Source organism: Lynx canadensis, chromosome C1 (assembly GCF_007474595.2).
Source record: "Lynx canadensis isolate LIC74 chromosome C1, mLynCan4.pri.v2, whole genome shotgun sequence".
Lineage (NCBI taxonomy): Eukaryota > Metazoa > Chordata > Mammalia > Carnivora > Felidae > Lynx > Lynx canadensis.
The window spans coordinates 216,696,813-216,711,273 of record NC_044310.1 but is presented as its reverse complement, the minus strand read 5'-3'; the positions used below and the strand labels follow the sequence as shown (position 1 = coordinate 216,711,273).

The window sequence follows — 14,461 nt, the reverse complement described above, 5'->3', positions numbered from 1 at the left end:
ATAAGCAGTTTGGTAATAATGTATTTTGATGTAGTTTGTTCATGTTTCTTGTCCTTGAGATTCCTTGAGTTTCTTGGACCTGAGGGCTTATAATTTTCATCATATTTGGAAAATTTTTGGTAGTTATTTCCTCACATTTCTTCTGTATGATCCCCTCCTCTCTTTCAGGGACTCCATTTACACGTATATGACACCATTTTAAGTTGTTCCACAGCTCACTGGTGCTGTCATTTTTTTTCTTCTGCAATTGGTTTATCTTTTGTTCTAAAATACCTGATCTGCCATTATTCCCATCTAATGTATTTTTCACCTCAGACATTATGGTTTTCAACTTTAGAAGTCCAATCTTAGGTCTTTTTTGTATCTTCCACACCTTTACTTAATATGTTCAACCTTTTCTCTAGCTTCTCAAACATACGGAAATGGTCTTAATAACGATTTTAAAGTTCCTGTCCACTAATTCTATCATCTGGGTCAGTTTTAATTGACTGAGTTGTTGTTGTTTTTTCTCTTTATCTTATTGGGTGTTGGATATTTTTCTATCCCTATCAATATTTTTGATCTGTACTCTGAAATGTAAAGTTACTTGGAAACACTTTGATCCTCTTGGGTCTTGCTTTTAAGTTTTGTTAGGCAGGATCAGAGCAGTGTTAAGACTAAAGTTAATTTTTTCCCTACTACTGAGACCACACCCTTCTTAGTAATCTAACCATGCCCCATTATATATGCGGTTTTAAACGCTGGTTGTTGAGAACAGACACTATTCCTGAACTTCTACATACCATGGGTATGATTCCCTCTCTTTTGGGGTGCTATTTCTCCCGTCTTGAGCAGTTCCCTCACACACATACACTAATCACTACTCAACTGAATACTCAAGGGGACGCTCTGCAAAGTTCTTTCTCTCTGAAGACAGCCCCTGCCCAGTACTCTGCCTCGCAAACTCTACCTGCCTTGGCCTCCCCAGACCCCTATATCTATCTCCTTAACTCTGAGAGTCACTGGGCTCTGCCTGGGACCTCTTCACTCTGTCCCACTCTGGGAGCCCAGAGTCCCTTTGGGAGGTCAAGAAATTCAGTGTTTGCCAATCATGTTGGTAAGTTCAAACCTTGTGATCCATTTCTGTCCTCAGCTGCAGGCATTCTCTACTTTCTAGCTTACCTTAGTGAAAGCTGGGTGAAAGGCATTTGGAAATTCTCTGTGCTATCTTTGCAACTCTTTCCATAAATCTAAAATAATTTAAAAATAAAAAGAGTTTTAAAAACTAAGTTTGCTTCACACCTTAGGTTCCAGCCTCCTGCTTTACGGTATCAGAAAAATACTGCTTTTTACTAAGAAATGAGAAAGAAACACCTACTCAGAGCACAAAATATTGTGAATTCCATCAATAGCTCTTCTGACAAGCCAACAAGTTCACATCTGGATGTTATAAAGAGCTGAGATATATGCAGACCGTTAGGGCTACAGCTTATCCACTGTGTGATAGAAACTAATTTCCTGGCTTCAGTTGGTTTTTCAGAAATCATACAGGTCCAGGACATTGTTCAATAAGGACTTTTCAAATGCCTTTGTATTAACATGGAGCTTTTTAAACCTCTTTTCTTTTGTCTTCCTCTTTCTCCTCCTCCTCCTCTTCTTTGCATCCCTCGTCCGCCTCTATGTGTCTCTCCGTATGAATCTTTCTCCCTGGTGATTTAATTTGACAGTCTTGACTTATTTAAATCCTGGTTATTGGGGGAAAGTTTGAGATAAGTGATGAATATACCAGAAGTTCAGGCAGAACTATGCAACAGCTGACTTAGAATCCCTTCGATATCAATGATTATAATGGAAAATGCTTGCGGATTCCATTGAACACCTCTACAATAACATAGCCAACTACCTTGAAGGATAAAAAGGTAATAGATGTCAGAAAGGGCTTGGGGTTTCGACCACAGCTTTTCAGCTCTAAAGAGTCCCCCTAAAGTTAGACTCCGAGGAGGTCTGGCTTCAGGTAGTATAAACATATTATCACTTTGACAAGAAAGAGCTACCTTCTCCAGAATCTTTTTATACATAGTAGATTTTAGGTCATCCTTAATTTTTTTACCTTACAGCAGAGAGGGGGTCGTTGACCTACATACAGAGCCATTTCATTTTCTTACTCTTGATGACAATGGTCTCCACACCTCGGGACCCACTTCTGCTCCAACCCCTTTTAGTCAGCAATTCACCATGGGTGCAGGACTTTAAAACCTTTGAGTCTCTGAGTTCCTGGGATTAAAAAAGAAAAATTATCTGTGCTTCCTTCCAACCAGCAAGCTTCAGAATTCAGAATTCAACACACAAAAAAGGATATCAGAGCTTTAATCTAGGAGCCTTTTGAAGAGATTTTCCCAAAAAGAAAAGTTCCAGTAAAGTTACTCTCTTCACGTTAGTAACCTGCTTGTCAGCCTCGCCCTATTTATTATCAGACTCCTCTCCTTGACCCTCTTTTTTAAATCTGAGATAATTAAAATGAGAAAAGGATGAGTAGAAGCCTGATTCTTCCCCCCCCCCCCATCTGAAGTTATCTTGCTTTAAACGGAAGTGAGGAAGACTTCCTTCCTTCATGAGCATATCAGTAAAAAGCATGCATGTTTACTTTTTTCGTCCCGGTTGGATTAATTTAACTTGGTAAAAAAAATCATTCAGAATCCAGCGCCAGACCTGTGGAAGCAGCTAATCTCCTTAACAATCACCGAAGAGAACTATTGGACAATGCTTTTCTAGTTCAGACGAGGCAAGCTGAAATCCAGGCAGAGAGAAAGAAAGTATGACTTTTCCCGAGGCAAGAAAGGCACTCTCTGGCCAGTTTCAAGCAGAGATAACTGTTCAAAGTCCTCGCACCAACTCCAAATGTCTCCACGGGAGGTTTACCTGCACAAGGTGCCAGGCTCGTGGGTGTTGATACATAATCCGGAAAACTGTGTGCTCTTTCCACACCCCAGAGGAGTGGTTGATTTATTGAGGGGAGGAAACGTGGCCTGATTCAACAGGAGTCTGAGGCATCAGAAGGATATTAAAGAGCAAGGTGTCATAGAGGGGCCACCCCCATCGGGTGATTTGATATTGGTAGAACTTCACGCATTCCTGAACACTTTCAACGGTCTTACTTCCGATGGTCCTCCAGCAGGCCCGCAAGGCATGAGAATTCCCAATCTACAGACCAGGAAACTGAGTCCCATCGAGGGCCCATGTTTTGCAAGTAAGGTGGCACACAGTGGAAATTGCCAAAAGCCAAGTGTTGGAAGAGACACCAATGCTGAACGATCGCCTCTCCCTTGTTCACCTAAGTTCTTTTCAAACACCCTGTACAGTCAGGAAGTCCCTGCACATCTCCAGCCAGCACCTTCCAGACATGTTCTATTACAGGTGTCTATGCCCCTTCCCTGACCCTTGATGGCCTCTCAGGTAGATTCGTCAGTTTTCGGATCACTTGCCAAGTCCCATTTGAAAACCTACAACCCACTGTCAGGAATTAGAAGAGGTAATAATGGAAGCCAAGTCAAACCTTTACCCTCTGGGCAAAAGCCTTGATCAGACAATATGCAAATGGCCAAGATGCAAACAAAAAGGTGTTCAGCATCACTAATCATCAGGGAAATGCAAACTAAAACCACCAGGAGGGGCGCCTGGGTGGCTCAGTCGGTTAAGCATCCAACTTCAGCTCAGGTCATGATCTCACGGCTCCTGAGTTCGAGCCCTGCGTCACAGGCTCTGTGCTGACAGCTCAGAGGCTGGAGCCTGCTTTGGATTCTGTGTCTCCCTCTCTCTGCCCCTCCTGCTCCTGCCCAATCTCTCTCTCTCCCTCTCAAAAATGAATACACACTGAAAAAAAATTTTTTTAAAACCACAAGGAAAAATTTCCTGCTTCACACCCATCAGAGTGGCTAAAGTCGAAAACACCGACAAATACTGCATCTCACCAAGAGTGTGGGTCAGCCAGAACTCTTGTACTTTGCATAATAATACAATCACTTCACTAATATGTTCGGCAATTTCTTTTAAAGTTAAATATACACCTGCCAGCTCTTCCACTTCTACGTATTTACCCAAGAGAAACGAGAACATATGTCCACGAGAAGACTTACACAAAGATGTTCACAGCAGCCTTATCCATAATAGCCAAAAAACAGAGATACCCAAATGTCCATCAATATCAATAGAAGAGGGAATTTGGAAATTGTGGTATATCCAGACAATTAAATACGGCTCAGAAATAAAAAAAAAAAAAATAACGAGTTACTCACACACACAATGATATGATGAATGTCAAAGACATTATGCTGAGCAAAAGCAGCCAGACACCAAAAAGGAGAAAATTCTAGAGAACTAAACCATGAGAGAGATCAGAACAGTGATTGCCTGTGGGTGAAGACTGGCAGCCAACACAAGGAAACTTCCGGAGACAGCGAAATATTCTACATTTTGATTGGAATGTCATTTACACAGGCGCATTCCTTTGTCGAAATGTATACAACTGTAGTCTTAAGACCTGTGCAATCCTCCATATGCAAAGTTTACTTCACCTTAAAAATTCGTACATACCTGCATACATAAAACTTTTCTCTCATCCAGGTGTTGATGAAGGGATGCTGGTGAAGATTCTAGAAAGTTAGATACTACTTCAGGGGCAAGTGGGGCACACAGTGGAGATGACTTCGCAAAGTCTGTTCCTTAAATCATTTCTCAGTTTGCCAAAATGCAGGGTTTCGCTTGCAGTCCGGGGAGAATGTGCCCACAACATCATCACCAGCCACAACCATCCGTCACTTCAGAAAAAATTTAAGTGGTGGCCATTGCTCAGAGAGAAACCGGAAGGATTGAAATGGCCGGCTGGTCTCTCTCTCAATCTCCCCCCTACCCTTAAGGATTTGTCCATTCACATCAGCCCTTTCAACTGTAAACATTTATGCCTGATAGTCTCACAGCTTAGCATCTCGGAAGAAAGGGAAAGAGAAGAAAACACAGAACAGAAAGGGGCGGGTGGCAGGTCCCCAAAGGAGAGCCTCAGCAGAAGGTCCAGGGAAATAAAGTGGAACAGCTCCTCCATCAAAGTCGCGGGGCAGTGGCTTCCCCGTCCCTCATTCGGAGCCAGCTGGGGAGTCTATCCACAGGAGGGAAACTTCTTGCAATGGCTTCATTAGAAAACACGGCTGTATTTTCCTCCCAAGTCTCTCCCCCGCGTCCCCTGCCCCCCACAGGCTGGCACTTGCCCAGCACCCAGACAGTCGCTCCCACCCCCACCCATGGACCCCGCCCTGGGGCTCCAATCACCCTGCCCCGGGGACGTGTCTCCAGCCCATCAGCCCGCATGGCAACCCTGAGGAAGAAACGGAGCAGCAACGATGATCCAACAAGACTGCTTCGTAACACTCCCTGCGTATGTCATCTCGCATGAAACCCCTTCTGCCTGTCAGAGGGACTGGACAGCAATCGTGTAAGGAGAAGGGCGAAGGCAGCCAGGACTCTCCAAGGACTCCAGCGACCCCCGGCAATAGGAAACACGGTTCCATGTTTTGGTGGTTGCCGGATCATGAAGCTGTCCAGTGATAGCTGGGGTTCCCATCCCAAGCGGGGTGTGCTGGCTGTGGGGTCACCGTCATCTCCCACGTCCCTAACCTTGAGATCACTGCCCAGACCTCAAAAACTGAGTCCAGCTGGGGAACATGGGAGCTTGCGTGCAGAGCTGCTGGCATGACCCGGTGAGAAGCAGGCTGTTGTTACCTGCCCCACGGACCAAGTCCACGAGGCTGGTGACCTCCCCTGCCTTGTCCTGCCTTCTGGGTCGTGCAGCAAGTTTATCCAGAAATTCTTGTGAAGCGCTCAGAGAAGACACACTTCTCCCCACCCTGAGGGGCTGCATGGAAGATGTTCTCCACTTCCTGAACGAGTGGATCCATGACTGAATGAAAAGTTCAGAAGTAACTTCTGGAAAATTCCTAGCACGGTGCCTGGCTCAGAGAGAGAGAGTTTAACAAATGATACGGCAGGCGGGTGGCCTGACGGACAGCTCTGAAGCCAGAGTAGTTGAGATCTCCACCTTGCCGCTTCCTACCCATATGGCCCTCATGCAAGTCACTGGTCTTTTAAGCCTCAAGTTTCCCACCTGCAAATTCCACCTACCATGCAGATTTGTCGCAAAAACTACAGATAACCTTTTTTAAAAATAACTTAAAAGATCAAGTACTAGAGACCTCTCAGCTCAGATCCAGAGGCTGTGAAATACCTCCTTTGAAAGCTTTGTATAGACCGAGTAATGTGGGGGCGGGGGGGGGGCGGTACGCCTGGGTGGCTCGGTCGGCTAAGCGTCTGACTCTTGATTTCGGCTCAGGTCATGATCTCATGGTTCGTGAGTTCGAGCCCCAAGTTGGGATCCGCGCTGACAGTGTGGAGCCTGCTTGGGATTCTCTCTCCTCTCCTTCTCTCTCTGACCCTCCCCTGCTTGCTCATGTGCACACTCGCTTTCTCAAGAATAAATAAAAAAAAAAAAAAAAAAAAAAGACGAGTAATGGGGAGGAGGGGGGCAGATGACGGCCAGCGTTGAGCAGGCCCGGCCTCACAAAATGCAGCGAGGCTTGGCGGGTCGTTGTCAACGGGGAAGAGAGCAAGTAAACAGCAGAAAAGTATTCTTGTGGACTTCTGCACCTGGGAGATTGCCGGGCAGTGCCTCAGGAAGATGCTGGAAGGTAGATGGGAGCCGTGTGTCGGACGTGGGCTCAGAGTCCTACTTCCCCACTTAGAAATAAGTTAAAATGACATTAATTCAACAGCCCTCGATGGGCTCATCTTTATTAACTCCTGCCTTGTGGCTCGAGCTCCTTTTTCTGTGTGCTGTCAACCTCAGGCCGCTGTAACAGCCTGTCACCACAATCATCATCAAAGACGGCGATGAGGGATGGGGGGTGTTAGTGTTTGCCCAAGCTGCTTTGTATCAGAGGCTGTTCAGACAATACAGTGTCTCCTTAATCCCCGTAAGACAGAGACAAGTCGTTCTGGCAGGCCGAGATGGGAATGTACCCTTGGTTCCTGACAGGGGCCGTCTACACCGGCCCCAGGCCTTCGTGAGTCGCCTGTCAGGACAGCAAGAAACCTGCTCACGGAATCTGCCCTCAGAGGAGAGGACTCAGCCGAAGCTGGGCTGCCCACACAGTCGAACCAAAGCTTGGGTGGTGCTGTCCTCGCTGGGCCGTTTCTTCTCCACTAGAGACACTGACACGTACAAGGTCAGGTCTGGGAGGCCCCCGAGACTGTTCTCACTTATCACCACCCCTGCCCTGTCCTTCAGACTCACCCTCTCGGAGGTACTCGGTACATACTTCCTGAGATCGCTGCTTATACCCGGACACGGCAATGGAAAATCTGCGCGTGTTCTGGGACCCTGGAATGCTAGCCATTTCTGAGACTCCGTGAACTGTTGCTGTGACTGGTGGGGGATGGGTTTGTTATCATCAACCTCCGTTGTTCCTGTTTCGAGCCATAACTCTGATCCATTATGGAAATTTCGAAGATACGGGCAGGCAAAAAGGAAAGAAAAGCGTCCCTCGCCCCATCATCCACAGGTAAACACACACCGGCCTATACATTTCTAGGTTTGTTTCTCTCTGTGCCTGTATGTATCTGGTTTTTAAAAAAAACAAGACCGTTCAGTGCTGTTTTGTAACCTAATCTTTTCCCATAACCACTGCAAATAGCTTTCCGTGTCATTAAACAGGCTCCCACACCTTCATTTTCGATGACTGCCCAGTGAGCGCCAGCAGAGATGTGTGCCTCAGTCAATTGTTTGTGTTGTTTTCTCTCGTGCGTGTGGTCTGCAACTTACCCCGCTACCTGCTCGAAGGAAGTGCCCAGATTTAGCCAATTAGAGCTCTTCATTAAAAATGAAAAGGGCACCCGCAGCCCTCCGGAGGATGGGCTGGTTGCCCTCGTTCTTCTGAAAGGTATCTTCGTTGCAAACAGCAACTTGGACATCAGCCAGTTAAGCTCTGGACGTGGAAGAGAGGCCGGGTTGTATTTCCCGGTGGACTTCTTTGGAGAGGCTGGGCGGCTTTAAAAAAAAAAAAAATAGTAGAAGGAAGTGTTTTTGCCATTGTTTGTGAGCGCACACAGGCTCAGCGGCAAAATGAGACGGAACCCTTGATTTCTAACCTCCTGCTGCAGTGTTCAAAATGCCTCCCAGAGAGGCAAAGAGGAAGCTACTCTGAAGCACTCTGATTGTAAAATTTGCATCCTCTCTTAGCTGGTTATTGTCCCCAAGGACATTTCACATCAAATTGTACTTGTTTGTAAAGATTTTTCACCCAAGACAGGCCACCTCTCAAGATAACTGCTGATACGGAGGCTAGAGAAATAGAAGGAATTAGAAATGCCGAGAGTCCCGGGGTAGAAATATACACGGATTTAAGGGCAGCCACTTCCAGCCTGGAAACCCTCGACGGATGATCTCGGTTCAGCCCCCCAGCTAAGTACGTAACAGGAAAAAAGAGCAGCGACATGAAGGAACGCTAAAAGACGTTCATTAACGAGATGCGCTAGTCCAACGTGCTTTCAGGGAATACCAATCGTGGGCTAGCTCTGCAACGGGCACCAAAGAGCAGAGACAAATAAAACCCCCATCTCTACACTCAAGGAGCCGACGGCCTCCAGAGAGGAGTCAAACGTGCTGATGAACACTGGAAACGTGGGGAGATAAATGCTCTGCCCCGAGGTAAATGACAACACAGAGGTATGAGCCTCTGCTGGTAGCACCGGGAAGGCGTCGGAGAGGAAGAGGAGGGGAAGAGAGGAGCGCGTGCGCCATCCGGTGAGGCACAGCCTCCCAGGAAGGAGGGGCCTGTGCAAAAGGCATGAGGGTCCTGTCACAGCAGATGTGCTCTAAGAACCACACCTGGCCGGCACAGGATGGAGCACCAGGGAGTAAAGCTGGTGAGGTCCACGGGAGCTGGGTCAGGCCACCTGGCTCGCACCTGAAAGGCTCTTTCTGGGTAGAACGGAGCAGGGGGCAAATTTAGAGTCTGTGGCAAAGGCCTAGGCGAGAAATGATATGGTCCTCGACAAAGGGCAGTGAGATGGGGAATGGAGAGAGGAAGCAGTTCCGGGGATGATAAAGAGGTGGAGTCCATGGGGCTGAGTGACCGGTGGAAGTGTGGGACAGCTGGGTGACAAAGAAAAGGCAAAGAACACATCACTTACAGAGCAAGACCCCCACGGAGGCAGAAGAGGGCCACACCTGGGGGCAGACGGTCGAGAGGGACTCCCTTCGCCAGACACACGGAGGAAGGACAGAAAGATCGTTGCAGAAACGGGTTCTAGCAAATGTGTGTCACTCACGGGCAGAAGGTAGGATGGGTGGCCGCTCCTGAGAGAGCCCCCGAGCTCTGAATGAAGCAAGACTGGATGGCTGACGGGGAGGAGAGGAGAAACAGTGCCTCCAACACTGAATTGTTGGTGAACACAAGCTCCCCGAGGACCAGGGGGCCTGGGGGCCTGTATCTGAGAACCGGGTCTCCTCCAGTGGCACCCAGCAGCCAAATGGGGGACAGCAGGTGGATGACCGTGGGGCTCAACGTGGAAGACACGGCCCCTTGGGTCCCCTCGGTTCCAGGGAGCCAGGGTGCCAAGAGAGTGGCCACAGCCCCACCCAGGAAGGAAGGAAGCCAGGCAGGGCTGAGAGATGAGGGGCCTAGGACTCAAGTCTCAGCAGACCAGGGATGAGAAGGGGACCCACAGGTCTGGACCAGCCAGCAGGAGCGGAGGCTTGGCCTGAGGCCGGCATGCTGGAGTGTTAGACTCCAAAGGTGAGGCAAACACATTAACGGCCAGGTCGGGGAGCTGACCTGGGGAGCAGGTGTCTGAGGTGGGGCTGGTGTTTTGGCAGTGTCCACGAGGGACAAAAGTCAGCACGATGCAGGACTGGCCTCCTGCTTTCCGGGAGAGCTTCCCACTAGCGTCCGAGGCCCAAGGTCCAGCGTGAGCCTTGCCTGGTCATCAGCCTGCCGTCCCCGCTTAGGTAGGAGTCTGGGGTTCTCTCTCCTGGGAGAGGCACTGATGCCTGGGTAACAGGACACTCTGGGGATCCAGTCGGTGAACGTGGAGGCAGCACAAGACACCCACCTCCGGGGGGGACCGCAGTGTCCTGTGGGCGTCTCGAGTGGCTACAGCCAAGATCCACAGTCTCCAAGGGCAAGTCTGATTGAAACAAAGGTGGCCCCACAATTAGGCACGTTCCACCTACGCTTGCAGCCCTGTAGGAGGACCCCCCCAGTGCCAGTCCGTGGCAGTGCCTTGAAGGATGGATGGATTCCCTCTGCGGGAGCGCGGCAAGCCTTGCCTCGCACGGTCACCAAAGCTGCGTAGCTTACAGGGTTACCTGCCGGCTGCTGCGGAAGAGCCCGCCGGTCTAGGGGACCCTCCTTAGCACAGGCCTCCCAAGCCCTCTGTGACCGCCAGCCATGACAAAGAGCCCAGGTAGTTAGTGCTTCGGGCACTGTCGTTTGAACCACATTACCCTCCAAAGTAGCACCGAGCAGTTACAAATTCCTCCTAAATTCTAAGTCTGCACGTGGATCCTGAGGAAACGTTGCTAGCTATTTCCACCATTTGCAACGGGTTGGCCCCACCCCCACCCCCACCCCGGTCTGCCATAATGTCATTTTTTCTCCCCAGCTCAGTCTCGACTCCCATAGCCTGGGCACGGGACGGCCGAACTCGGGTCCTTTCTCTCAGGGCCGCCCCCCGCTTTCCACGAAGTCAACTGGCGCTGGGGGTGGCAGCGGCAGCCAGGGTGCGGTGGGGTGGGGCGGGGCGGGTGGGGGGGTGGGGACAGGGCGCAAGGGCGGGGCAGGGGGCGGGGCAGGGGCGGGGCGGGGCCTTCGGGGGTCGCGCCCCCGCCCCGCCCCGCGCTGACCGGGCCTTGGCCTCCCCGCAGGTGCGCGCAAGCGCTACTGGAGCACGGCGCCTCGGTGCAGCGCGCGGGCGGCGCGGGCCGGGACACGCCGCTGCACGTGGCGGCCCAGCGCGGCCTGGACGAGCACGCGCGCCTCTACCTGGGCCGCGGCGCGCCGGTGGACGCGAGGAACGGCCGCGGCGAGACGGCCCTGAGCGCGGCATGCGGCGCGGCGCGGCGGCCCGACGAGCACGCGCGCCGCCTGCGTCTGTGCGCGCTGCTGCTGCGGCGGGGGGCGGCGGCGGACGCGCGCGACGAGGACGAGCGCAGCCCGCTGCACAAGGCCTGCGGCCACGCGCTCCCGGGCCTGGCGCGCCTCCTGCTGCGGCACGGCGCCGACGCGGGCGCGCTCGACTACGGCGGGGCCTCGCCGCTGGCCCGCGCGCTGCAGACCGCAGCCTTCGCCGCGGAGGCCGCGTCGCAGCGCACGGTGCAGGCGCTGCTCAACCACGGCTCCCCCAGCGTGTGGCCCGACGCCTTCCCCAAGGTAAGGGGGCCCCCCGGGGACGGGCCTGCGGGGGGGCTCGCGCCGCTTCTCAGATTCAAGGGCCCAGCAGCCCTACCCCCCCCCCCGTCCATATGCAACTTCTGATGGGGGTGGGGGGTGGGTGTGCATGTCTGACAAACTCCCGGGTGAGGCCGAGGGTGCTGGTCTTGGGACCACACTTAGAAGAGCAGGACCCAAAAGCCTCCTGGCCGGAGTCACTAGAAAATTAAGTTGCCTGGGGCGCCTGGCTGGCTCAGTCTGTAGCGCATGGGATTCAGTCCCAGAGTCGCGAGTTCAAGCCCCACCCTGGGGGAGCCTACATTAAAAAAGAAAAAAGGAAAATTAAGTTGCCAACCTGACTGTATCCGTCCATAGTAGTTACCTGGCGATGCCAGGCACTAAGTTCCACGACGTCATCATGGCCCAAAATATTTTGGCGGCTTACCTCTTGGTGTAATTGGTAAACAATAGGTATGGGTCTCCTGTGGAATCTGAAACGAAATACCCACTCTGACCACCTACCTTACCGATGAGATTAAGGAAAGTACTTCACACTGTTTGCAGATCTCTGCCATTCCGTCCACACCACACTCCTGGGAAATACGCCAGGCTCATGACGGTCTCCTACCTGGGTTTCAAGCAGGTGAAATGTCCCTCGCTGGGTCAGGGCTCTGTTGGGACCTCAACCCCGCTTTGCAGACTTCACTCTGAGCAGCTTGTCACTTTTCCCACGTGTCAGATCTACCCTGAAATGATAAAGATGACGACTAAAGATGTCCCATCAGAGAAAATACTTAGAAGGTGGAAAATGTTTCCAAAAGTTCCCCAAATATTGGTTGGGATAAGAAGATATTGTCTTCCCCATAAAAGACTTCACTGAAGGGAAGTCGTGCCATTAGATGTCAAATCGAGCATGCTTGATTTAAAAATTATCCCCAGGCTCGCCAGTCATAAGCAAGAGACATACTTTGGCCTGTTAAGTTTTGAACAAATAGCTGAAAAGCTACTACTTTTAAAGGACAGTACTCGGGGTGCCTGGGTGGCTCAGTTGGCTAGGCGCCAGACGTCGGCTCAGGTCATGATCTCACAGTTCGTGAGTTCGAGCCCCGCGTCGGGCTCTGTGCTGACAGCTCAGATCCTGGACCCTGCTTGGGATTCTGTGTCTCCCCTCTCTCTACCCCTCCCCTGCTCATGCTCTGTGTCTCTCTGTCTCTCAATAATAAATAAACGTTAAAAAAATTTTTTTTAATAAATAAATAAAGGACAGTACTCTAGATGGGCTGAAATAGTAAAATTCACACGTTTCTCTCAAATGCTAACTTTGCCAAGTGTGTCTATCAAAACGTAGGTGAAACGTGGAAAACCCACCCACTGGACTCCCTGAGTGTTTCATTACCTCACCATCACAGTGACAAGTAATTCTCTCGTGGCACTCCACTGTGGCAGGATCTCAGTATGGCAGGCTCTTGACAGGGAAGGAACACCCACACTTTTATATTCTATAACACTTACATTTCTGAGTCATCATTTACATTGTAATGGGTCCCAACCTTCATTGGTCTTAGTTCATCGACCAATAAAATGGGATCAAGACCCACCTGCTGTCCCTCCCGGTCACGGTCACACTGCATTTGCATTAAAGCAAGATACTTCAGCCCTCGGGGCGTGAAACTGCATAAAGAAGGAAAAAGAAACAAGCAAGACAAAAGAAGTGACTTTACATGATGGACCAAAAGTGAAAAATATTTGCGGCAAATTCTTTAAAAGAAAAAAAAAAGGTCCACTTGTTTCAGTAGTGACCAGTAATAAATATTCCTTTGTTGGTCTTAGAATCACGCAATCTTTGTGGGTTTCCAAGTCCCAGGCACGACCTCACTGGGCATCATCTCTGGGGGCAGGGCGTCTAGCGCCTGAACTCTGTCTTCAGAGCTGTAAGTACCCTACCTAGACCTTGAGATGCAGGACAAGGCACAGGGTGCCCCCTCTGGGCCCCCGAGGGGCCCTCTCCTGGGATCCGCCCCCCACTCCACCAGCCCACAGGAATGTAACATGGTCAGCGGGGCTGCAAGCCGCAGGTAGGTTTGAATGTGGAGGCTGTTTGTTATAGCAGGGACCAAGAGGCCCTGGGAAGTGCTTGGCTCCCAGAAGTGACGATCTGTCTGCGTCTGCAGTTTCACGCCATCTGCGAAGGAACTGGAGCCTCCCTGAGGAATCAATACTCGGAGGCATTCACAAAACAGCCGCACTGCCGTTGCCTCCCCTGCACGGAGCACCACGCCCGAACCCGCACATCTTCAGTCCCTGTTTGCTGAATGAGTGCAGGGATGCCGGCGACTCCGGGCCACAGCGGCCTGTGGGTTAAACCTTTGGACACGGGGATCTGACTTCTTTGCGCTGTTCCCCACACCTCGAGGGGACGCCCCTGGAAGGAGCGCTGGTGGGGTCCGCAGCCCCCGGCCCCCGGCACTGCGGTCAGGAGCAGGTTTCAAAGGGGAATGCATTTACCACCCCACTGAGAATCTTCTAAGCAAAGACACAAGCGCCTGTGTTGTTGTGGCCCTGCCCCGGGACAGCGGGGCAAAGCACGGAAGCAGCGTGCTCCTGCAGCCAGGCCCCTGCAAGCGGTCGGTCCGCCGGGGAAGGGGTCTGATCGCCACGCAGGACATCAAAGGGACAGACCCGACTCCGCTCAGCAGACTCGTGGAGCGCGCAGCAAACACTGAAAACGACTCTGCAGGCAAGACTCAGCACCATGGCGGGGCGTAGACAGAGGCACCAGGGAATGTCACAGAGCACGCCGTCCGTGGGCAGCAGCCGTGCTTTAAATAGATGTAAAGAGACACCCACGGAGCTCAGAATTACTGAGGCAAAGGTTTCACAGCGAGCTTATGACATAAATCACAGCTCCCCCAGGCCCAGACAAAGGCACCGTCGCCGCGGCAGGCGGACTCGAAGCATCCCATCGGAGCCGCGCGCAGTGCTCTGCCCCGAAAATCAAAGTGGTGTCA

General features: G+C 51.2%; 1 protein-coding gene across 1 annotated transcript in view; it reads left to right on the top strand.

Moving 5' to 3' along the window:
- ASB18 (ankyrin repeat and SOCS box containing 18) overlaps positions 1-14,461 on the top strand; it is a 42,272-nt gene that overhangs the window by 11,879 nt on the left and 15,932 nt on the right. The window contains exon 3 of the mRNA XM_030326017.1: positions 10,949-11,453. Within this exon, the coding sequence (XP_030181877.1) occupies positions 10,949-11,453 (505 nt within the window). The remainder of the gene's footprint in view (positions 1-10,948; positions 11,454-14,461) is intronic.